Here is a 27464-nt window from a genome sequence, read left to right as displayed (position 1 = left end):
AAATGGCCAAAAATATATCTCCAATATATTATATCTCAAATTATAACTCCAAAATAATATACCTCCAATTATAACTCCAAATAATATATCTCAGTTCTCCAGGGAATAACTCAATGTTATAGTCAAAAACTATAAAACTCTCTCCATTTAGCATAACTGCTGAAAAAGGGCAAAAACTCGGCAAATAAAAACTGTCTAGAAAATTCTAGAAAAAATCACCAATGTGCCACAACTCATTATAACAGAACTCCAAATTCAAAGTGTCTTAGCCAAGACTTCTCCATATGCACTACGACATAGGCCACTAGAAAACTTAACCAAGTTTCCTATCTCTCACAAAGTTGTCACAAATACAACATAGGTATTGTGCAAGAAAACTCACAATTTCTGGAACACAAATATCCAGAGAAAAAATGTAGTGCCATTACGTATGCATTCAAAACCATGCAAGAACTCTCCCATATATTTCTCTACAGCATCAAATAGCTGAAACACAAACACGTTCCCGAACAATGACTAAGTCACGAACTGAGATATTAAAAAATATTCACGCCAACTGGAGAGAAAAAATAAATTCGAATTCACCCATGATATAAAAACTTGTGTCAGCGATGGATAACTTCCAACGGCATTATCAACTATCTCCCGTGACTCACTAGATGTCAAGCAATTATCTGCTGAACTCATAAAAAAAGGAAAAAAACTAAAATAATGTGTTGTTAGTTCCTCCCAAATTCAAAAAAAATTTCACCACCCTTGATAGCATTACAGCACCCACGTATTAGTATAACAAAAAAAATCGATATCAGAAATATCACTATCAGCAAAATCACCAAAATTGCTATCAAAAATCACCAGTATTAGTACAAAAAACATCACCAATGTTAATGCTTATCCATTCACCAAAAATTCAGCACAAAATTCACCAAAAGTTCAGCAAGATTCAACACAATTCACCCAGATTCAGCCAGATTCATCAAGATTCAGCAAACTCATCACTCGTGAATCACTGAAATATTCTCCAAAGTTACGAAAACTCAGCAAACAACTAACCCCAAGATTTCTCCCATAATTCATCGTAATAATTCTCCATGAATAATTATCTGTAATAATTATAAAATAATCTCCCATGAAATATCTCAAATCTCTCGTAAAACAAGTCTCCCGTAATGATAATTATACTTAAGCAACCCTCCCGTGACACATTTCATACAATAATAATTATTAATAATAATAACAATAACTCTCCATAGTAATAATTCTCTTGCAAAGATCTCAAGTAAGGGTGTAATTCAAATAGCATACAACAGTAATGCTGAACCCCATGACACACAATTTCTCCAGCAAACACCACCATTGCCACACAACACAGATACAACACCAATCATCGGCATTTCAAAGTAATCCCTCCAACACAATAAAAAAAATAATAATAATCTGTGTATCCCCATTATATTTGTGTCTCCCAAGGCATAAGGAAAACATACACCCATACAATGTATTTCAATTCTCTTTTCTCTTCATTCACGAGAAAGAAAATCTCTTTCTATTTCCTTTTATCTTCATCTAAGAGAAAGAAAATCTCTTCTAAAAAAAAGACTCTACGGGCATTTCACTTCATCAACTAATCAATCAGCTGATGTCCTAGCATTCATTGTCAAGGCCAGACTCGTATTCCAACAGCCCGACAAAGAAAAAAAAAGGAAGGAGGAGTTCACCCCCACTGAAAAAAAAAGTTTCACCCTCCCGTTAGAACACCCCCCTTGAACGGTGTCTGAGTAACCCCCCAAGGTATACACCAGTACCCATCTCCTTGCAATACCCCCTTAGGCAGGCCAGTAGTACCCTCCCATGCACTATCCCCCGAGGCAGGCCATACTCCCCTTGCAATGCGCCTCTCTGCGCCGGTTAGCAGAAATGTGCTGAGCTCGTAAAATTCAGTGGCCGCTTTGTCTCCAAGCGAAATATGCTATCCAAGCACAGTTCGACTGCATAAAAAACATCTTTATACACCCTCATATGTTAAACAAAGACGAATGCGTCTATTCTAAACAGGCGCCAATAAAGAAAACACTTCTGCTACTATGGGAAAAGAAAGAAAAAAATTTTTGACCTCTTAAACCAGTCTCAAAAAAGCCCCCAGGATTAAAAAAAACACACAGTAACACTTACATGTTCAAAATAAGAGAAAACCACCCCGGAATCTGCGTAAAATACACGATCTTGTCGGCACAAAGCAAACGCGCTCGGCGAGAAGGCACCTGACAATCACTCACTCACAAACCACACTGAGTTACTCTCATGCCCTGGAGGATCTCGGTACAGGCAAATTTGATGACTCTAATAGAATTTCTTTCCTCAGCCCACATCCCACGGATGGATATTTCTCATTTTTTCTCACTTAGTAACTGAAAACTAACAATTTAACAATTTTCCACAATCCCACAAAGGTTTTGTCATTCGAAAACCATCGCTAAGCCATAACCCCTTTATTTCCTAACTGGTCACCTATCTCTTCATTGGCGTACTTAGGCATAAAAAAAAACTCTTTTATACCACTTTTTTACCAGCTGCCACCACCTGTAATGAGGATATGATCCTCATTATTCATTTGGTAAACGTGTAACTCGAGCGTCAGGCAAACAACAAATAAATCTCTCTATCTTTAAGCAACTAGCGGCTCGCGACTTTTCTTTCTCTCTCTCTCGCCAGGCGACCACTCTCTCTCTCTCTCTCTCTCTCTCTCTCTCTCTCTCTCTCACTTCTTTCTCTCCACTCTAACAGGTAATCAAAATGAGAGAGTTGCATTATAGAAAATACATTTATTAACAATGAAAAGATAATGAATCAATCAAGTCTTACTGACTAACTTACTTCAGTTAAAAAACCCCAACAGCAAAATGTCTAAATAGTAATGGTCACACCAAATGTCTATTTCCCCATCGGGACTTCCTCGGTACCCCCCATAGTTCCTTGCCAGAACCGTCTGTTTCAAAGACATAAGAAACCACTCATAAGTACATGCATAAGTTTAACAACAAAGTCAAAGATTGAATATTCTGATGAAATGTTAAACAGACAACAAGCCGCTCTTTGGCTAAAATATTATAAGACTCACCCAAGCAGCCGGAATATTTCAAGCAAAGATCACAGATAAACTTTCGCTAAGCTTCCACGGCATCCTGTCTTTCTCTCAAAGCCGCCTCTAAGCCAATCCACCATACACTTGTGTATGATACATTATTAACAGAAGAGGCGCACACGCACATACGAATGCACATGTTGAAAAGAGTTCATGAACTGAGTACATTGACTTGACTTTCTGTGTAGTTTTATCTCACGCCACCCCACAGAAACCATTGATCAGCTTTTCTCAGGTCGTTGCTTCTCCACATTCCAATTGGTCACAGCGAACATATTGGCAATATATCATTAATTATAACCCTAGGCTATATATATATATATATAATATATATATATATATATATATATATATATATATATATATATATATATATATATATATATATATATATATATATGTATATATATACATATGAAAGACAGAACTATCAGCATGTTAAAGTAACTTCTTATGGGTCAAAAAGATCATGAATTCTGAATGCTAAGTAGGACACCTACATTAACTCACAGTGACTAATTGAAAACGTCATAGGATCCGAAATCTGGCTACGAAACACCCATACTGGAATTTCAATCGCCCTTATATAGCGAAACTGACGATTTCATTGCAATGTGAATGTGTAATGAAATCGGAAATTCTTTCACAGAATTTAAAGCCATGGAAATAAAACTCCATATCTCCAGTACTGGTTAGTCCCATTTTCTATATATATATATATATATATTATATATATATATATATATATATATATATATATATATTATATATATATATGTGTGTGTGTGTGTGTGTGTGTATTATATATATATATAGATATATATATATATATATATATATATATATATATATATATATATCTATACATACATACATACATACATACATATATATATATATATATATATATATATATATATATATATATATATATATATATATATATATATATTTATCTCCCGCCTGTCCACTTAGTATAATGGTGTTAGACAGCGAAAGATTGTATGTCCTTTCTTACGACTGTTATTCGTAAGCATTGTGGGTTCTACTTCTCTTCTCGTCTACAGGTATCTAGTTGGTTCTTCTTTAGAATAAGGGATGATGATGTTTAAGTTTAACAGCTTATTTCTTAGCTCCATCACTGGAGTAGCGAGATAGTTCGGTCGGACAACCGATCCGTTGAGTAACTAGAAGAGAACTAATAATACAGGGCATCGTGTCGATAGCGGAACACTAGCTATCTCAGCGATTTACATATAAAATGAATACGTAGTCCGCCGGTTCGGAAGTCATGAGTTTCCGCTGCGGGTTAACAGGTCAACCGCTTCCCATGGAAGGTGTTGTGAACTGTTTATGAATTACGAAATGATGATATGTCCAAATGCAAACCAGGCTACTGCAAGCATTGCACAGCGTGGTCTAGTTTCACATTGTCACGTAGGACGCTCCTAATTCACCAATGACCCCTTAGGTCGTGGGTTCTATTTACAGATATGTAATTTATCTGTATCCTTTAATGTATTTATTATATTAGGCTCGGACAGCTACCATTCAAGCCTTGAATAACAAAAATTACGTTAAACCTGGTTTCTTAGGAGTGTGCCCGTAACATATATTTAGTCATAAACATAAACAAGTGATTAAGTGCATAAAAGGTTTTGTTACATACACTTTTTGGACATATTCATAAATAAAGAAAAATGCATGGAAAATATAGATCCATGTTTGATATATATATGGTACAAAGTAAATAGTGATTATTAGGTACCAAAAAATTAAAAGGTTGACATGTATACATGAAAGTTTTATAGTAATAGGTAAACCCGATTAAGAATAATTGTTACTCTGTAAAGATACATAACATGATCATGGATAACTGCTCAAGAGTATTTGTTACTCTTTGTAAAGATATAAAGATAACATATGATTGTGCACAAGATATAGATTCCTGGTACGTACACGCACCAACAGTTTAATATATAGGGCTTCAATATTTTATTAGGTGCCCGAAAGATACTTTTATGTATTTTAATATATAGGGCAACGATATTTTATTAGGTGCCCGAAAGATACTTTTAACTGTTCATATATTAAAAAATATATATAAATGCAAAGGCTTGGAGTCTCTTGTCCTACATATTGCCAGCATACAGGCCGCTTTTCACACACAACACAATTCCAGACAATTTTCCTCGGAGTCAGGTGAAATGGCCAGTTTCAGATGGCTCTGAAAGTAAACGCTTTTAACGCAACAGGAGTGTCGTCTGGACGCGGCAGAAACGTTCTTTGAAGATCCATCTGTTTTCGCCTCAACCTACGCCAAGCAAAGATGTTAACGGCGACAATTTTAATCATTACCGTAACACAAAACACGGATAGCAGCACGTAGAAACGAAGATTTTCTCCTCCTGCATAAGTCAATAGCGGAACACTAGCTATCTCAGCGATTTACATATAAAATGAATACGCGGTCCGCCGGCTCGGAAGTCATAAGTTTCCGCTGCGGGTTAACAGGTCAACCGCTTCCCATGGAAGGTGTTGTGAACTGTTTATGAATTACGAAATGATGATATGTCCAATGCAAACCAGGCTACTGCAGCATTACCACAGCGTGGTCTAGTTTCACATTGTCACGTAGGACGCTCCTAATTCACCAAATGACCCTTAGGACGTGGGTTCTATTTACAGATATGTAATTTATCTGTATCCTTTAATGTATTTGATTACATATATATATACATATATATATATATATATATATATATATATATATATATATGATATATATATATATATATATATATATATATATATATATATATATATATATATATATATATATATATATATATATATAATGCCATATATAGATGTATACATATAAATATTATTAATATGTTTATATATATATTATTTGTATATATATACTATATATATTATATTTTTTATATATATATATATATATATATATATTATATGTATGTGTGTGTGTGTGTGGTGTGTGTGTGTGTGTGTCGTTTGCATTTATATACACAGCAATGCAATTTCTTTGTAATTGAAATGATGAGGAATCGAATGGCAACGATGGTCACATTAACACTAATGGTTGATTTATAAAAGCTTCTTAGTGAATGGAGTGGTGAGTGGCTGATGCGTACTGGTGACCACGTGCTGGGAGAGGCTGGAAACAGAGAGAGAGAGAGAGAGGGGCGGTTGGGGTTACTTAGGTAACGTTAACTGAAAATATCAAAGATGAAAAAACACCCACGTCCACACGAGAAAAAATTTCTCTGAATTTTGTTCATAAACTCCAGATTTAGCTCTCCACTGACTTTTTTTTTTTTTATTTACGTTTCTAAGGGCGGATATACCGCCGGCTGGACACTTACAAATTATTATTAATAATAATTAAATGAAATAAAAAAAATTAAAAAAAGGGAAAGTTGACAAGAAACAGAATCCTACAGTAAATTATTTAGAGGACTTGCAAGGGGAGACTATTAAAGGACTTTTATAAAGAATGGTTAATCCCCGCCGACCTCCCGCAGCTCTACGACAATCAGTATTTAAAAAAAAGAGGAAGAGAGGAAATAGGACGCAAGGTACTACATCTAGTGGAGGGAGTACCGAAACGATTAAATTCATGGTTGGATGAATCTTCAGCTTGTTCGGTATGCGCCATCCTATTAAAAAAGCGTTAATTTTCCTATTTCCATCTACCCGAGAATAACTTACGAAAGGTTGATGAAAGAAAGAAAGAGGCGGGGTAGGAGAAGGGGGAGATCAGTTAAGTGATCGCAAATAACATTAGTAATAGTAAAGGCGTGGTAATGGTAATAAAGGTAATATGAGTGTAAAGAGTGAAACTCGCAAACCCATTCGTCTAAGCATTCACAACACGGGAGAAAGACGTAAATTTCCAACTTCGGTTGTAAATCAGGTATACCTACTCCTCCTCCTCCTCCTCCTCCTCCTCCTCCTCCTCCAGCTGGTAAACGAAGAGAGCTGTTATACGTTAAGCGGGATTAAGCAAGTATCACTCAGGAAAACATGGAAATCCTCCCCTAAGTATATCATTCCAATATCATTTTAATGAGAGCCAAATCCATTACACACTGGAATATCGACAAAATCTACGAGACTCAGGAAACTGTTGTGTGGGACATCGAAAGGAATTTACTACCACCCCATTCTCTGTTAGTGGATCGAAGGACTAACGCAGTAAACGTACAGGATTATCAATACTTGATTAACATAGCGGGTATTCAAGGAGTGGTTGATAAGATATGACGCAGTTTGAAAAAAAAATAAAAAAAAAGTTGAATATCTGACCGGGGCATAAAGGAGATGCGGGGAAAAAGTAAGAGGAGTGGTGGAGAGGAAAAAAGGACTAGAAGGATTTTGATTAAGCACCTCTTATTAGGAAAAACTTTCGTGAGGAACGAGTTATAGCAGGAAGATGGCCAACACCTGTCCGGACATCCGCGCGTGAGCGGAGGGGATGCGGCCGAACATGTATTAGGGCTCGTGCCTTGTATGATAAGGCGCCCTATGAGGTAATGTTAGACTAGCGATAAATTTACGCTAAGTCGGTTGGTATTGCACTTCCATCTCAATGGAGTGTCTGGGGTTTGTAGATCACTTACGAAGTCGGTATTATCTTTACGACGATGTGTTAAACTCATGGTTCGGTGAGGTTCTTGTAGAAAACACAAGGTATAAAAATAGTATATTCTTCTGAAGTTTTACATGATGAAGATCAGATATGATCGTACAAGTCTTGCTATGACGATAGCTTGATCGCTTCTGCCAATGATGATGGCTAATCCTATTCCTCTACATGATAAAGCTTAGGTAAAGAGGTACAGGTCTTCTAATGACGATAGCTAACTCTGTTCTGCCTGTCTACCATCTCTGTTACAAGTTATGAAGGAACAGACAGTAGTTCGAACATATGAACATACTATCAGATGACATAGTTTCATACGAACACACAATCGAATGAGACACGCTACAGATCATCGTAGGCCGTTTGAATAATAGGTCGGGGTAGTTGTCTCAAGCAGGGAGCTTGGACTAATGTTTATAAACAATTGAATGACCACAGGTGACGGCATGTTATCTTAGCTTACATACTTATTGTATACGTCATCTTTAGCGTCTCTAGTCTGATCACATTCCTGCAAGCAATCTGGTTGACCTCTTTAGTTTAGACTTTTATATATATGGACTAACATTCCATATTTTTATTATGTAAAACACTTACATTAGCTCGGTCAGCTACCAAAACAACTACTGAATATTACTCAAACTTGACTTGCATTTGACTTATAGGAGTGTGATCAGACACTATGTGAATATATATATATATAAGTAAATAAAAATTCATGGTGTACATGAATTGATTCAAGTAATAAAATATAAAACAATGATATTGGTAAATAATAGTGATCACATGATATATATAATGATACAGTTTTTCACTTCATCTCATTAAGATACATATGCTACAGAAAATACTAATGTACTCTGATAATTGCATAGAATGAAGATTAACATGATAAAAAATCATATTTTTAACTGATAAAAAAGTTCATATATGAATTGATAAAATTATTAATGTTTATGCTGATTTATTCGTTGATTTTTATGCTAAATGTTATATATCTGATTCATTAATCAATATACTAACTCATAAATAACTGCAGATATTGGTAAGAAAAAAGGTAACAGATTGATTATAGGCTACCTGATTTGTTTATACATATGTATATGGATTCATATAATTATGATTAATATATGTGCACTTTAAATAGATTCCTATTGCGTACACGCAAAAAAAATATATTTCGATTAGTTATTTACGATCATTTAAGATATAGGATACATGATACTTTATATATATAGGATACATGAACCTTTATAGAGGATATGACCGAGGTTATACTACTTCACTTTTAACTAGCTTTCGAACAACTTTTCGTCCATTACACAGTTCCAGACAACCACCTATAGCCAAATGAAACGGCCTTTTTCAATGGTTAAAACAAGGGGAAAATTTGCCTGGGCGGGTCCAACGTTCTATTTTGCGCTCATACTTATTCTCTGCATCCTAACCTACACGATTACGTTCGCGATGAATAAAAAAACATCCCCAGCACGAGTCCTTCGCCAGCAAAGTAGAGTTGAATATCCTTCGGGTCGTAATTGTCGGAAGTATGTCCCATTCGTAGTCGATTCCGACAGCCGCCGGAGCATTCCGCATTAAAACCGACATTAACGAAAACGAGATTACGAGAGATGTCGGTCGAAGAAGTCTAAGAAATTCCTTTCACATTGTAGGCGGTTGTTACTTGACTGTAGTCATCCGCAGCGACGAACGATTTTTTGAAGTTGCGATGTGAAACTCTCGTACTGCAGGATACTGTAACCAGGTTCCATTAATCAGCCTGCAAGTGAAATTATACTTGTCACAATGGCAAAGTAAATTCAGACGACATCCAAATACAGAGGAGGGAAGAGAGCCATTTAGACCATACTTAACCCACATGAATTCGCTGATATTTCGGAATTCAAAAGAGTCCGCTGTACAAACTTTTTATCCATGGCAGTTAACAATGAGTGAACCTATCCAGGTCTATGATGACTTGTAAAAATATCCATAATTATAAAAAATAAATAGTATCAATACGAATCTCAAAGAAAATTCGATATTACTGGTAGTAAGTTACTAGACAAAGAAGTGGAAAATGGAGCTATTCGTAAGATTGCCAGGCAGCATAAGAGTCAAAGAGAATAGTAATCATGATTCTATGTGCCCTAACAAAAGTTTCATATTCAATTTTCTCGCGCGCATCCTCTGAGGTTAATTTTTTTAAAAACTTTATTAATAGGTAGGAGATGCAACGAAAAAAACCCACTATGTAACTAATTTCTAAATAAAAATTTGGGTTGTTTCAAGAAAATGTGACATATACCCATGAATGTTTTACTTGAATTGTAATAAGCTAATGTTGCAAGTAAAATAATCCATATCCATATCGTGATACTTCTAAATGTCTATGAGGTTCAGAAAAATTAATTCATTTTGATGTTATAGAAATTCTATTTCCTTATTTGTTTATTAATTTTAAAAATGATTGCAAGTTGCATTGCGCATACCGATAGACACCTGTACCTAATGTCTGCCTTGCCATGAGAAGTTCGGGCTAAGCATTCCTTTCTCCAGTCAATCTGCTGTTGCAAGCAAGAGAGACGACACACAGATGAAGCCTGTGTAAGCAGATTATTGAGGTTAAAAGGAACAAATGCTGATACGGCAATGATGACGTCGTCACTTGGCAGGAGATTGCTCTCAGACAGCTAAGAGTTACGTTACTTGCTGTAAGAGATACGACTTTAGTATTTTCAAATGATATTTTAGTGTTTTAATTCTCCACCCACATGAGAAGAATGTCTGAAAAAAAAACAGTACCAAAATTGAACAATATATTAGTTTCATGTTGGAATTGTGTTAAATTAAATATTCCTTATTCAAACTATATGAAAATAGGTTTCCATACAAATTCTATATATATTATTAGCCTGTATAAGATTCATATAGGATTATTCCATAGATAACATTTTCACTTCTAGACTTCCTGACTTTAAAATCTATTTTATTTTATTTTATTTATTTTATTTATTATTAAGTTTATTTATTTATTTTATTTATTTATTTTTTAATTTTTTTTTTTCATTGGACTACGAATATAAATCACCGGGACAGACAATATGTCAGTAGATTTTGTTTTGGATATGTGTTTGAACTTTTAGCTTATTTGTCATTACTAAAGCGTTAAGTTAGAGTTCAAATCTTTACGCATATATATTTGGGATATTTAATTATCTATGGTTACGTTTTGCTTATTGATTTTATCGTGATTCCTTTTTTATTATAATTTGTAACCCTTCCGACTTCTTACGGAGTGTATATATTGACTCCACTTGTATCCATATTATTTTATTTTTTTTTTTTTTATTATTTATATTATATATATTTGATAAATTAATGGTTGGCTTGAATATGTGGAAAAGTGTTCTAGCGGCGTACCGTATAAGGCTACTTGCGGCATTAATTCTATAGATACAAGATATAAATGATAAAGGTATTTAAAACCGCGAGAACCGCTATAATCCAGTCCGGATCCAACATCACGAGTTGTAACTCGTAAGACATTGACACTTCCTATTAATTATCCGTTATTCTACCAAAACGATTGACTCTGGGTGATCAAATATATTATTGGTTTTCTTAATGGAAAGGAATTCACACAACGTGTTAAGGAGATTATTATTGATTTACACCACCCGAGTCAGATTATCATGTTTGTTTGAATTCATATTTACTGATTTAGCACTCATAAATATTCCTAACGCACTCAATTGCGGTGTTTGTTTTTAGTGCTATTAATTCTATATAAACGTGTCAAGGAACTATTAACACTAAGAAGTGTTTATTCCCTCTGTCAGACTCGTAATTCTGTTAATAATTCTAAGTATATTCTTTCAAGGATTGATTTGGCACAGGATAGCCCTTAAACTGACAGGTGTCTTAGTGTATCCCTTGTTTTCATGACACGTGGTTACAATTAGTTATGTGCTTTTTATATCTGTAAGCATTGCAGGCCAGTAAAATAGTGATTTGGCTTTCTGTGACATAGTAGGAAAACCTGGATGACGGAATGCAACCAGTTTATGACGATTGGTATGAAAAAAGAGTATTACTACTACCTGGTCATTAGTCATCTGCTGTGTTCTTCGGGTTTTCCTCGTCACAGACCTACATATAATATTACATGTGATTACATTATTCTGATACACATACTTTAAATTGTACTTTTGCTTTAGGGTTTCTGCTCAAAAGTGTTTATTGTTTTTTGCTTAGCCACTGACCTGTTTCCGTTTCGAAGTATTTGTTTGGTGATGTATGTTGACTCTTGCTTTGTTCAGTTTGTAACAGTTCTGCGCTCGACCCAGATATTCAATGCTCGCGATCTCTTGGGTTAAGGGATTTCTTGTTTAGATACGGTTTTAACAATAGGTACGGATGTTGCTATATTTTTTAGTCTAATTAATGGTTCTTTGCGGTATGGTGCGGGATTGCGGGATAATGCGTCAGCTATGATATTTGCTTTCCCAGGTAGATATCTTATCTTGGCTCCAAAGACCTGAATGATCATTGTCACCGAGTTCCTTTTGGACTGTGATTAAAGCCTTTGAAAAACTCGGTAAAGGACTCATGTTCAGTAAGGACTTTATCAGGATAGCCATAGATTATGAACTTAAGATGTACTAGTGAGTTAAAGATACCTAGCCCTTCCTTGCCTATTACTGCATATTTACTTTCAGAGGGCTTTAGTTTACGTGAATAAAAAGTATAGGGAAGAACTGTTTATCATATTACTGAAGTAATACCCTCTTACCCCTTGGTCTGAGGCGTCTTGTTGCAATAAAAAAAAAACAAAAAAAAAAAAAAATTCCTATTTAAAATCAGGGATTTTTAGTTAGGTAAGCTGCATTTTCGCTTTTAAGATATCGAACGCCTGTTGATGCTTTTCAGACACCATAATAAATCTACGCTCTTCTTCGTAAGATCTGTTAAAGGAGCTGTCATCATTGAAGAGTTACATATTTACATACGATTGTAATACCCACTACAGCGCAAAAGTGCTGTATCCCCTTTTTACGTTAATAAGTACCGGAAAGTTATGAATAGCCGACACCTTACATGGACTACTTTTAAGACCTTGACAGACACATAAAACCTAGATAAACATGTTCGGTTTTGAAAAAACTCACATTTAGATATTTTACTCTGAGATTATTTGTCTTTGTCTCTGTAGCACTAGCTCTACTTTATGTGAATGTACTTCTAAGGTATTAGAAAAGATTACAAGATCATCCATATAGGCATGTAGGTTATCCCCTAAAAGTCTCCAAACACTATATTGTAATTGGGACGCAACGTAAGCCAGAGGCATACGTAAAAATTGATAATGTCCCTTGAGTGTGCTGAAAACGGTGTATGAGGTACAATCATTAGGTAATGGTATCTGGTAAAAGCATTTAAGTAAGTCCAAGTTGGTGAAAAAACAAAAAAAATTTATTCTAACCTAACAGAGATAAGATGTCGTCGGTACATCGCACTGGAAACTATCGGAAGTCGTTTCCTTGTTTAAGCGTCAGAATCTACGCAGATACGCCAAGTCAGATCTTTTATGGCATGACGTTTGAGGGAAAAATTATATGGGCTTATTTGATTTCCTAATGGCTCCTATTACTAACATTTTTCAACTTCGTCATTTATCTCTATTTTGAAATTGCAGTGAGAGTCTATACGAAGGTACGTATATAGCTTTATGTTTGTCCTTAGACCGTATTTTGTGTTAAATTACATCCGTTTTTTCTCCCAGAGATCACTCGCTAGTGGAGAAACTTCCTGGTATTCAGGTAGAAGATAAAAAAAATTCTGCTGAATCACCTCTGCTTGAATGACTTTACGGATATTACTTTAGATAGATTATCAGAGAGATTCATCCACGACTGGTTGGGCGTGATTAAAAATTAGCAACAATAAAAAATGCGATATTTATAACTTCCGTATCCACGATATGTATACTTTTAGAGCTTTGTTCGCGGAAATCGTATATTTCAGAGTGTAAAGGAAGGTTAAAAATTTCATTTCACCCAGCAAAGTCTTTTTACACGCACTAAGACATTCGAGGGTGCATGCTTCTCGAGATTTTGCGTGAACAAAGTACGACTGCGGTTGTGGGAGAATTCTGTTGGGTCATTTGAACAATGTTACGATTTATGAGACAAATGTATAGTTCCTTTATATAAGTTATTATTTGATTAACTGTCTCATTTTTGTTCAAACGGATTTTACTATGTTTGAAGGTTTATAGGATTTTCCTTTGATAAACACGCCTTATTTTGCAGGATGTAAGATAATATTTTTGTATACCCCTAGATGGATCTTGCAATTACACTACATACAGATCAACGTTTTTTATAACTATAGAGGTATCTGTAAGCGCTCGCTTATCCGGACTTCTCATTAGAGAAGTTCGAACAACAGACGGTGAGTCCGTAAATACAAGATATTACGTCTACTAAAGAAATAAACAAGATATTCTAATTTTTACGGCGCGTACAGTCGGGCTTAATCCACCAGTATTTATTATAACTTAATGTATTAAAATTAAACGAAAACCTGCTCTGATACTTTATACGGTCGTGTTGTCATAGGAAAAATCCTTTTTAATTCAAAAAGATATTGGTATGAACCAACATCGCTTTCCCCACTCTGCTAGAGTCGCTTATTGTGTGGAATTTGCTATGTTTTGAACACTTCGGCAGTTTTTTGACTGACCTTGACCGCTTGACTAGGTGACACAGTCACCGAGTTTGTTGCTTGTTTTTGATTCTGAAAGGCTACTGTTCTATTTCTTTTTGTAATAATTAGGATCCTTCTCTTTATTACCATCGGCAACTGTTATTGTGTGTTTTTTGCATTATGTTGCTGGTTACGTATAAAGCAATGAATGACGAACTATTAGGAACTGAGCGATTACTAATAAGACAAGTTATCATTATTGCATACAATATTAACTGTTTGTACTTCATTCTTTGCTAAAATTTGAAATAGTGAGGGATCCTGGTCAGCGCATTTAGCCTGATGAAAGTTTTTTACAGACATGTTATTCCTTGCAATCCAGCCGTATTTTTAAAGTTGAGTTGAGTCATTGAGGTTCGATATTTTATATAACTCAAAAAACTCAAGGCTAAAACTGCGATCGGGACTTTGCAAAGGAGCATTTATTGTCATGACCCGAAATAGTGTTACTCTAATTTATATAGATTTGTACGGGTGTTCCACTTGTTTTTTGTGTGTTTTCTAATCACTACGGTGCTTAACGACCCTATCTATGCATCTGTATAAATACAGACGTCCACTGCGTAAAACGCATATTCACTGTTTAATATGATTTGTTACGTAAGGGATTAATAATCACCCCAAAATGATAAAATTAACATAGTATATGATTATGGATATTTCAGTAGAACTTCTGGAAAACAGACACCCAAAGGACACTTCGCAGTTAGCGAAATCTCAATGATGTAGATAATTTCTGTAAAAAAGTAGATTAAGATTTGTCTCGTAACTTCAGCCACAGGAATAACGAAATTCGACTGTAAAGGAAACACTCAAAGTTACTCAAAAATGAATAAAAAATTGTACTTAGGCTTGCTTTTGTGGGGAAGTCACGGTCTGTTCCGATAAAACGACACACGGCCTTTGGTCCTCCTTCTCTATTTAGCGGACGACCTGGTTTGGCTTGGTTCAGTTTCCCCCGTGCGCGTTGTTTCGATGAGTTCGAGCCCTTGAAAATCCGATGCTGCAGACGCGTTCGGTTTGTTTCTTGCGTGCCGGAAACGCTCACTAACGATGTTTTCTTGAATGATTCTAATGAGAGACGAAGCTTCCGTTGCCGTAGGAACCAAAAGGACACGTCGGTTTTGTTTCTTGAAGTTATTCACTAACGATGATACTAAGTTGCCTTGACGAATCTTGTTGTTTTCTGAAGTCGCCTCACTAATGATGATACTAGGTTGCTTGAAGAGTCTGCTGCTTTCGTCGTCGTTGACTTCATGATTTATTATTCTGTTTTTTCTTCGTAGGACGTTGTAGAGTTCTTCTGGTCCGCTGGCCACCAATATTATGGCTCGTGCCTTGTATGATAAGGCCGCCCTATGAGGTAATGTTAGACTAGCGATAAATTTACGCTAAGTCGGTTGGTATTGCACTTCCATCTTCAATGGAGTGTCTGGGGTTTTGTAGATCACTTACGAAGTCGGTATTATCTTTACGACGATGTGTTAAACTCATGGTTCGGTGAGGTTCTTGTAGAAAACACAAGGTATAAAAATAGTATATTCTTCTGAAGTTTTACATGATGAAGATCAGATATGATCGTACAGTCTTCTATGACGATAGCTTGATCGCTTCTGCCAATGATGATGGCCTAATCCTATTATCTTACATGATAAAGCTTAGGTAAAGAGGTACAGGTCTTCTAATGACGATAGCTAACTCTGTTCTGCCTGTCTACCATCTCTGTTACAAGTTATGAAGGAACAGACAGTAGTTCGAACATATGAACATACTATCAGATGACATAGTTTCATACGACACAATCGAATGAGACACGCTACAGATCACGTAGGCCGTTTGAATAATAGGTCGGGGTAGTTGTCTCAAAGCAGGGAGCTTGGACTAATGTTTATAAAACAATTGAATGACCACAGGTGACGGCATGTTATCTTAGCTACATACCTACTGTATACGTCATCTTTAGCGTCTCTAGTCTGATCACATTCCTGCAAGCAATCTGGTTGACCTCTTTAGTTTTAGACTTTTATATATATGGACTAACATTCCATATTTTTATTATGTAAACACTTACACATGTACACGCGGGCCGAGGGGATGTGGCTGTACATGCACATGTGGGCGGAGGGGGTGCGGCCGGACATGTACACGCGGGCAGAAGGGATGCGTAGGGATGTGGCCGGTGACATTGTACACACGGCAGAGGGATGAGGTAGGATGCGGCCGGACATGTACATGCAGGCGGAGGGGATGCGGCCCGACACCATACACGGGGCGGAGGGGATGCGGCCGGACATGTACACGCGGGCGGAGGGGATGCGGCCGGACACGTACACGCGGGGGGGGCGGAAAGGGGGGGGGGATGCGGCCGGACATGTACACGCAGGCGAGGGGGGTATGCGGCCGGACTTATACATGCGGGCGGAGGGGATGAGGCTTTAACGGGACATGTACACGCAGGCGGAGGGGATGTGGCCGGACATGTACACGCAGGCGGAGGGGATGTGGCCATTCATGTACACGCGGGCGGAGGGGATGCGGCGGCGGAGGGGATGCGGCCCGGACATGTACACGCGGGTGGTGGGGAGGGGATGCGGCGGGCCCGGACATGTACACGTGGGCGGACGGGGACGCGGGCCCGACATATACACGCGGGCGGCGAGAGGATGCGGCCGGACATGTACACGCGGGCGGAGGGGATGCGGCCGGACATATACACGCGGGCGGAGGGGATGCGGCCGGACATATACACGCGGGCGGAGGGGATGCGGCCGGACATGTACACGCGGGCGGAGGGGAGTGCGGAGGACATGTACACGCGGGCGGAGGGGGGGGATGTGGTGGCCGGACAAATGTACACGCAGGCGGAGGGGATGCGGCCGGACATGTACACGCGGGCGGAGGGGATGCGGCCGGACATGTACACGCAGGCGGAGGGGATGCGGCCGGACACGTACACGCGGGCGGAGGGGATGTGGCCGGACATGTACAGCAGGCGGAGGGATGCGGCCTGACACGTACACGCGGGCGGAGGGGATGTGCCTGGAGGGACATGTACACGCAGGCGGAGGGGATGTGGCGGACATGTACACGCGGCGCGGAGGGGATGCGGCCCCGGACATGTAACACGCGGGCGGAGGGGATGCGGCCGGACAGTGTACACGCAGGTGGAGGGGATGCGGCCGGACACGTACACGCGGGCGGAGGGGATGCGGCCGGACATGTACACGCAGGCGGAGGAGGGGATGCGGCCCTGACATGTACACGCGGGTGGGGGCGGAGGGGATGTGGCCGGACATGTACACGCAGGCGGAGGGGATGTGTGGCCAGACATGTACACGCGGGCGGAGGGGATGCGGCGGCGGAGGGGATGCTGCCAGGACATGTACACGCGGGCGGAGGGGATGCGGCCAGACAATGTACACACGGGCAGAAGGGATGCCTAGTACAAGTGGGCGGACGGGATGCGACCAGACATGTCAGGCTGGGCGGAGGGGATGCGGCCTGGACATGTACACGCGGGCAGAAGGAATGCCTAGGGATGTGGCTGGCAGACATGTACACAGTCGGGCGGAGTGATGCGACGGACATGTGGGCGACGCGACCGATGGGGGATGGGCGTGACATGTGACAGCGCAGCGGAGGGGATGCGGGCAGGACATGGTACACGCGGGCGGAGGGGATGCGGCCGGGCATGTACGCGGGCAGGAGGGGATGCGGCGGACATGTACACGCGGGCGGAGGGGATGCGGCTGGACATGTACACGCTGGCGGAGGGGATGCTTGCCGGACATGTACACCCGGGCGGGTGTCAGGGGATGTCTAGCGGCCGGGGTTACATGTACACGCGGGGAGGAGGGGATACGACCGGACATGTACACGCGGGCGGAGGGGATGCTGCCGGACAAATGTACACGCAAGGCGGGCGGAGGGGATGCTGCCGGACAGGTACACGCGGGGTGCGAGGGGGAGGGGTGCTGGCCGGAACATGTACACGGGTGCGGGCGGATGGGGATGCTGGCCGGACATTGTACACGCGGGCGGAGGGGATTGCTGCCGGACATGTACACACGGGCGGAGGGGATGCTGCGGGACGGTTACACGCGGCGGAGGGGATGCTGCCGGACATGTACACCGGGGCGGAGGGGAGCTGCCGACATGTACACGCGGAGGGGGATGCTGCCGGACATGTACACGCGGGCGGAGGGGATGCGCCAGGGACATGTACACGCGGGCGAGGGGGATCGGCCGGGCGGACATGTACACGGGGCGGAGGGGATTCTGGCGACCTGTACACGCGGGCGGAAGGGGTGCGACCCGGACATGTCACGCGGGCGGAGGGGATGCTGCCACAATGTACACGCGGCGGTGATTCTGGCCGGACATGTACACGCGGGCGGAGGGGATTCTGCCGGACATGTACACGCGGGTGGAGGGGATGCTGCCGGACATGTACACGTGGGCGGAGGGATGCGGCCGGACATGTACACGCGGGCGGAGGGGATGTGGCCGGACATGTACACACGGGCGGAGGGGATTCTGCCGGACATGTACACGCTGGTGGAGGGGATGCTGCCGGACATGTACACGCGGGCGGAGGGGATGCTGCAGGACATGTACAACTCGGCGGGCGGAGGAGGGATGCTGCCGGACATGGTACAGCGGGGAGTGGAGGGGGATGCTGCCGGACATGTACACGGAGGGCGGAGGGGATGCTGCCGGACAGTACACGCGGGCGGAGGGGATGCGGCGGACATGTACACGCGGGGGCGGAGGGGATGCTGGCCGGACATGTACACGCGGGCGGAGGGGATGCGGCCGGACATTGTACACGCTGGCGGAGGGGGGGGATGCAGGCCCGGGACATGTACACGCTGGCGGAGGGGATGCGCGGCCGGACATGTACACACAGGCGGAGGAGATGCGGCCCGGGACATGTACACGGGGGCGGAACGGGGAGACTGCTGCGACGGGACATGTACACTGCGGGCGGAGGGGATGCGGTATCCGGACATGTAACACACTGGCGGGCGGGGAGGGGATGTGGCCGGACATGATCACACGGTGGGCGGAGGGGATTAGCTGCCGGGGGGGAATTTTGTACATGTACGCGGGCGGAGGGGATGCCTAGGGATGGCCGGGGGACATGTACACGCGGGCGGAGGGGGATGCGGTCCCGGACATGTACACACGGGCAGAAAGGGACCGCCTAGGGATGCTGCCGGACATGTTACACGTGGGCGGAGGGGATGCCGGAACCCAGACATGGTACACGGCACGACCAGGACATGTACACCGCTGGGCGGAGTGGATGCGCGGCCGGACAGTGTACACGCGGGCAGAAGGATGCCTATGGGATGCGACAGGACATGTACAGGCGGGCGGAGGGGATGCGCCACAGACTTCCATGCTCACTTCCGGTACGCCAGGCGCTGCGTATATGAACGGCTAAACATTATGCCAATCGGTTTGCTTGCCTTTTTTTTCGTTTTGACGTGCTCCAACCGCATCCCTTCCGCCCGCTGTACAGTTCCGGCCGCATCCCCCCCCAAACCGACGCCCGCAGTACATGTCCGGCCGCATCCCCCCCCAACCGACGCCCGCTGTACAGTCCGGCCGCATCCACCCCAACCGACGACGTGTATGTCCGGCCGCACCCCCTCCGCCCACATGTACATGTACAGCCACATCCCCTCGGCCCGCGTGTACATGTTCGGCCGCATCCCCTCCGCTCACGCGCGGATGTCCGGACAGGTGTTGGCCATCTTCCTGCTATAACTCGTTTCCTCACGAAGTTCCTAATAAGAGGTGCTTAATCAAAATCCTTCTAGTCCTTTCCTCTCCACCACTCCTCTTACTTTTCCGCATCTCCTTTATGCCCCCGGTCAGATATTTCAACTTTTTTTTCAACGCGTCATATCTTATCAACCACTCCTTGATACCCGCTATGTTAATCAAGTATTGATAATCCTGTACGTTACTGCGTTAGTCCTTCGATCCACTAACAAGAGAAGGGGGGGGGGGTGGTAGTAAATTCCCTTCGATGTCCCACCACAACAGTTCCTGAGTCTCGTAGATTTTCGATTATACCAGTGGTGTAATGGATTTGGCTCTCATTAAACGATATGGGAATGATAATACTTAGGGGAGGATTTCCTCGTTTCTGAGTGATACGTTGCATAATTCCGCTGAACGGTATAATACTCTCTTCGTTTTACCAGCTGGAGGAGGAGGAGGAGGAGGAGGAGTAGGTATACCTGATTTAACCGAAGTTGGAAATTTACGTCTTTCTCCCGTGTTGTGGAAGCTGAGACGAATGGGTTTGCGAGTTTCACTCCTTACACTCTTATTACCTTTATTACCATTACCACGTCTTTACTATTACTAATGTTATTTGCGATCACTTCTGATCTCCCTTCTCCTACCCCTCTTTCTTTCTTTCATCAACCTTTCGTAAGTTATTCTCGGGAGTAGATGGAAATATTAAACGCTTTTTTAATAGGATGGCGGGCATACCGAACAAGCTGAGATTCATCCAACCATGAATTTAATCGTTTTCGGGTACTCCCTCCGCTAGATGTAGTACTGAGTCCTATTTTCCTTTCTTCTCTTTTTTTTAAATATTGATGTCGTAGAGCTGCGGGAGGTCGGTGGGGATTAACCCTTCTTTATAAAAGCCCTTTAATAGTCTCCCCTTGCAATCCTCTAATATTACTGTAGGATTCTGTTTCTTGTCAAACTTTCCCTTTTTTAATTTTTAAAAAGTTTTTATTTATTATAATTTTTTCTAATAATTCGTAAGTGTCCTGCACGGTATATCCCTTCCTGAAGAATACAGTCCTTATTCTCATATGCTGTACGTTACTATACAACTATGGGGAGTAATACAAATAAAATTCGCCACCGCCTCCCTACTCTTAAATATTTCCTTCTTCTTCAGTAACGGAGTCTTCTTCAATGAGACTTCGCGCATCTCCTTCCTAAACCTTCTGAGCCTTTTCACGTGAATTTGATCCTGTGTTAGATTTCCCCCTGAAGAAAGTTTCTAGAAACTCGGAAATAGTACTAATAAATTCTTTTCCTAATGTGTAGATATTACTCTATTCCCATTCGGACGCGATATAGATAGTATGAACTCCTCATTTTATATGTTAATGCTCTATTACTGAGATGACTCATACCCAGCAAGTCGAGATTCATCCAACCAAGAATTAAATTGTTCTCGGGTACCCAGCTCCATTTGACATAGTACTGCATCCTATTACTTCCCTTCCTCCTTTTTGAAATATTGATGTAGAGCTCCGGTAGGTTAGCGAGGATTAACCCTCATTTCTATAAAAACAGTCCTTTAATAGTCACCCCCCTGCAAGTCCTCTAAATAATATACTGACTCTGTTTCCCGTCAAGTTTCCCTATTTTTAAAATCAATCGTAAGTGCAGTGTTCTGCACGGTATATCCTTTCCTGAAGAATACAGTCCTGTCCTCATCTGCTATATGGACTATACTACAACCTTCAAAAAGGGAACTGACGGGTTCTTTCCGCGGTGGTCCGTTTTATTATTGTATATATCCTGAAAAAACTGCCGCTTATAACCTCTCTGTCTACTAACGCGTGAATGCGATTCGAGGTCTGCCCACCTCCTAATCCTCTGTGTGGCGTACTATTATTATAGCTGGCAGCGATGTCATGCAGCACATTAACGTATTTATTTGTATTGTTGTGAGTTAAGTAACTATATATTTTACTTTTAAGTGTCCTGATAACTCTTTCAGTTATCGCCGCTTTAATTTCTCTCGGATGTACAGTATATAATTTTATATTTTTGTTGTTTAGTTATTTCCTCACCTGCTTGTTATAGAATTCCCCACCTTCATCCGTATTCAACGTGATACCCCCGAAAAAGGTTTCTGATTCGAGAATCTTCTTTGAAATACAATATTTGCTAACTACACACACTTTATCTCCACACCTGCGTGTTCTATGTAAATAAGAAATTTATTACGAGATGACCATTCAGTGTATATAAAAAGTTATTCGTTTGAAATGCTGTTCTAAGTGAAATAAAATAAAATATTTGCTACCTTTATTTTACACATTCTTTCTCTCCGTATGAATTGTGTCATCATCGGAATCTTTGAGATGCAAGCAACTCGTTTATAAAGAACAGTTAAAACTTCTTAAAACTTTATACGGGGATGCACAAGGTGGTAGTTTCAGCGGGGTAGACCCTTTATTCAGAGTAGCGAAAAATCCGGTTTGGGATTTCTGTGAGTTCGAAACACTTTAGAATGCCTCTGGGACTCCCCTGGACTTTTGAGATGGTAAGGCGTAACTTATTATATGTCAAATTGTACAAGGAATCACGTAAATGACCTATCATGCTTGTGAAGGGGCAAGACCCTTGTCATTCTCTTCCGGTAGTTCAAGATCAATAACCATAAACCAGGCCTCGTCCTTAACGTTAATGACACTGTGAATGTCACCTCTGTCGTATATGGTAGCGTGCTGCGGGAGGAATCCTCAAAAATCAGTTCGTGCATGTAGCCAGAGAGAGAGAGAGAGAGAGAGAGAGAGAGAGAGAGGTAGCGATAACAAAAATTAGAAACCGAACCTATGGTGTTGAGGAAGAGGAGAGAGAAGCACGAATTTACAGCATATATATATATATATATATATATATATATATATATATATATATATATATATATATATAGAGAGAGAGAGAGAGAGAGAGATGCACGAGAGAGAGAGAGAGAGAGAGAGAGCGGATAAATAAAGACATTGGCATATCAAAGGGATGGTGGTGAGAGGAGAAAGTTTAGGAAAATATCAGACAACTTCGAGACGAGAAGTAACAAGTAAAACATGGAATCGAGTTTTCTGCACAGCGTATAATGCAGTATGAAACTCTCATCCATGGCCCATGAAACTCTCAGCCATGGCTCATGAAACTCTCAGCCCCGGCCAATGAAACATTCAGCCATTGCCCGGTTGTGGCTGTGTTGTTGGCACCTTTAATGGTGACAAATGCACGAACATGGCTAACTTAAAAGATTACAGAGGCTAGAGAGCTGCAGTTTAGTATGTTTAATGATTGGGAGGGTGGCTGATCAACATACAATATGCAGCCTTCTAGCCTCAGTGGCTTTTGAGATCTGAGAGCGGAAGAGAAGTGCTGACGGACTGACAAATAGCCGTCTCAATAGATATCATTTACAGAAAACTGAAAATGGCTGATAATCAACGGAGCAGAACAACTGAGCTTCAGTTGACAAGAACTTACGTTGGTAGTTTGGCAATAAAAAAAAAAAAACTATTATCTGCGGTGTGACATGGCCAGCTTTGCAAAAATGGAAAGGAAGTGAAAATCTTGTAAACAGTAATATTGATTATTTGTATTTCAATAGGTGTATGAATAACGATACCATTCAAGGTCACGGCATCAGGGAAAAAAAAAACAAAATTTCGAGCCAACTAATCAAAGTGTGCTGCATGTGGAAATTCCATGAAGCCAAAAACACGAATTTAATCAGCAAGCAGCCTCACAACTGTATAAGCAATACCAACATTATATAATGGATGAAACTATCGGCTTGCACTCAAAAGCAATATAGGATAACGGATGGAGCACGTGTTAGTTATTAGAAGTCATTTAAAATGAAAATGTGGGACGAATATCCTAAAACAATACCAAACGTATTCTACTTTCTTCATCTAACATGTTTATTCTATAGATGGCGAATTTGAGATGAACCTGGATGCAGAAATTAAGCTCAATTATTTCATAGATCCTTTTGTGTTTTCGAGATATTGAACTCCCATTCTGATTCAGTTCTGCAGTATTTTATGCGCGTGGGTCTATTTGGTGGTGGTGTGTGCAAGCATGTGTATATATATATCTATGTATCTATATGTATGTATGTATGTATATATAATATATATATATATATTATATATATATATATATATATATATATACATATATGTGTGTCTATATATTTGTATAAAAATGCTGAAACTACCAATCCAAAACTCTTGTCTGTATCTTCTTCTTTTATCGTGTCAAAAAATGAAATAAAGAAACATGCCATTGTGATTGGCAGGATCTGTCAAATCACTGGTTGTGTGAAGCGCGGAGATGTGAAGGTGAATTATACGAAAATTTTTTATGGATTTTTGAGGTTTAAACGGAAGAAATTCAGAACAAGTCAAATGAATTCTAAATATTGAGCTGTTTGCTTTTCGTTTCTCAGTAACCGGTCTTCTTGCTGGAAAAGATTTATATATCCAATGGTATTACATTTATATATATATATCATATATATATATATATATATATATATATATATATATCTATATATATATATATATATATATATATATATATATATGCGTGCAGTGGTGTGTAATATATTATATACACACACACACACACACACACACACATATATATATATATATATATATATATATATATATATATATATTATATATATATATATATATATATATATATATATATATATATATATATATAAAGGTTTTTTGCCACGAAGGAAAAAAAATGAAAAGCGGAGATAGCCAAGCACTTTCGGTCTAGTTCGACCCTTAGTTCAGGCACAACTGATCTTACAGACGAAAAACATAGTCAAGGTAGGTTTAATATCCAAACTGACACTACAAGATTTGCAATAAGGTCGATTTCACTCTACAGAAACGAGGAAACGCTCAGGGCAGCCACCTTGGAGGATACACACGCGGTCAACAGATGATTCATCCAGAAAAAACAATACATTTTGAAAAAAAAAAATGAGGCATATACAACTTATTATCATGAAATTTACAAAAAATGTCTTCCCAAAAAAGTTTATTAATGAAAAGACGAGAAAAAAAAAATATAAAACATTATCGCGCGAGCAGAGAGAGAGAGAGACGAGAGAGACGAGAGAGATAGAGAGAGAGAGAGAGAGAGAAAATAATAACTATATACATGTGGGACTAATTTATTAGTAGTTCATTTATTTTAAGGTCCTTCATAAAAACATTTTCCACAAATATTCGGGTCCAAATGGTACATTCCCGGACTAAGATTTAGGTTGTTTTTATTAGTGATTTGTATAATGCTGATTCCAGTAAATTTCTTGAAACATAATCATTAGATCTAGCAATTACAGAGGTATCACCCCAATTAATACAATGAGATTTTTCACTCAGATATATAAACGGTGCATTTGAAGTCTGGGCTGTTCTAACTGAATACATATGCTATTTAATACGTACACATAAATTTTTACTTGACTGACCAACGTAAAACGATGGGCAATCCTTACAAGGAATTTTGTAAATGATGTTGTTATTTGTTACGGGACTATTCTTAATTGTTAGCATATCTTTAATGGTATTGTTATAAGAGAACACTTCATTAACATTAAACGATTTAAATATGATTTTATGGTTTCAAATCCACGAAAGTAAGGTAAGCTAAGCAGATTTTTAGGCATTTCTTTTTCATTAACAGCAACACTATAAAAGCTCACAAAAAGTTAAAATAAATGAACTACTAATAAGTTAGTCCCACATGTATATAGTTATTATTTCTCTCTCTCTCTCTCTCTCTCTCCTCTCTCTCTCTCTCTCTCTCTCTCTCTCTTGCTCGTATATTTATATACATTTTTTTCTCGTCTTTTCATTAATACTTTTTTTGTTTTTTTTGGGAAAAGTTTTGTAAATTTCATGATATATTGTTATATTGCCTCCTTTTTTTCAAGATGTATTGTTTTCTGGATGAATCGTCTGTTGACCGCGTGTGTATTCTCCAAGGTGTGGCTGCCCTGAGGCGTTCCTCATTTTCTGTAGAGTGGAAATCGACCTTATGCTAATCTTGTAGTGTCAGTTTGGATATTAAGCCTACCTGACTATGTTTTCCTCTGTTAGATCAGTTGTGCCTGAGTAAAGGGTCGAACTAGACCAGAAAGTGCTTGGCTATCTCGCTTTTCATTTTTTTTCCTTCATGGCAAAAACCTTTATTTATACATAGCATCGCGTTTTATATACTTAGTTATCAAGTTATTCATATATATATATATATATATATATATATATATATATATATATATATATATATATATATATATATAAATGATCTGAATAATAGACAAGTTCCAAAAGAAACAGGAGATCATCGTATCATCTATTACACAATACAATCTGTAGGAGATACAGGTCCACAATCGGATCCTCACTCTTGTCTAATTAATGTTCCTGTTAACAGACAGACAAAGGGAACTAAAAAATAACCTTCAGTTAATAAAAATCTCCTTTTATTTTTTTTTGGAAGAGATAACAACAGATAAGGTGCATATATTAAAGGTAGGGCTAAGGTTCTGGGGAGTAGTGTGATAGTTGAAGTTAGAGAGGGTGGGGGGGATACGGGTGGTGGTGGGATTGTGAGTGTAGAACACGGTTGGAGCAGTTTGTTGCGTAGGAAATAAGTGCATGTGTGGGTTTTGAGGTGTGTGAGGTAAATGAAAGGATATTCATACTACGGAGTAGATGTCATCTGGTAATTGCCACTTATGCAACGAGAGAGAGAGAGGGAGAGAGAGAGAGAGAGAGATGAGAGAGAGAGAGAGAAGAGAGAGGAGAGAAATAAAGCAATATGAAGGGTGCAAGTGAATGACAAACGTTTGCTGTCAAAATGTCGTATAAAAAAATATCATTTAAAACCTCCCCGAAAAGCAGGTTCAAAGCCAAGAGTTTCATGTTTCTATAACTACCCGTTGTTTAGTCATAACTAAAGGCAGCGGTATGAACCAAAGCCTAATTCATATACTTTAGACAAACTCAAGCTTATGGAACCAACTTCAGCTAACTATTATCCTTC

General features: G+C 39.9%; 3 protein-coding genes across 3 annotated transcripts; all 3 read right to left on the bottom strand.

Moving 5' to 3' along the window:
* Window positions 1-17091: 17091 nt before the first annotated feature.
* LOC135221222 (uncharacterized) lies at window positions 17092-17964 on the bottom strand. Its single transcript, XM_064259039.1, has one exon. It carries the CDS (start codon window positions 17962-17964, stop codon window positions 17092-17094), a length of 873 nt encoding a protein of 290 aa, XP_064115109.1.
* A 94-nt stretch (window positions 17965-18058) lies between these two features.
* LOC135221221 (uncharacterized) lies at window positions 18059-18643 on the bottom strand. Its single transcript, XM_064259038.1, has one exon. The coding sequence runs from the start codon at window positions 18641-18643 to the stop codon at window positions 18059-18061; it is 585 nt and encodes a 194-aa protein (XP_064115108.1).
* Window positions 18644-18676: 33 nt separating this feature from the next.
* LOC135221219 (uncharacterized) lies at window positions 18677-19594 on the bottom strand. Its single transcript, XM_064259037.1, has one exon. It carries the CDS (start codon window positions 19592-19594, stop codon window positions 18677-18679), a length of 918 nt encoding a protein of 305 aa, XP_064115107.1.
* Window positions 19595-27464: the final 7870 nt, after the last annotated feature.

The sequence above is a fragment of the Macrobrachium nipponense genome, chromosome 2 (assembly GCF_015104395.2).
Source record: "Macrobrachium nipponense isolate FS-2020 chromosome 2, ASM1510439v2, whole genome shotgun sequence".
NCBI lineage: Eukaryota > Metazoa > Arthropoda > Malacostraca > Decapoda > Palaemonidae > Macrobrachium > Macrobrachium nipponense.
This window is presented reverse-complemented; position numbering and strand designations above follow the sequence as displayed.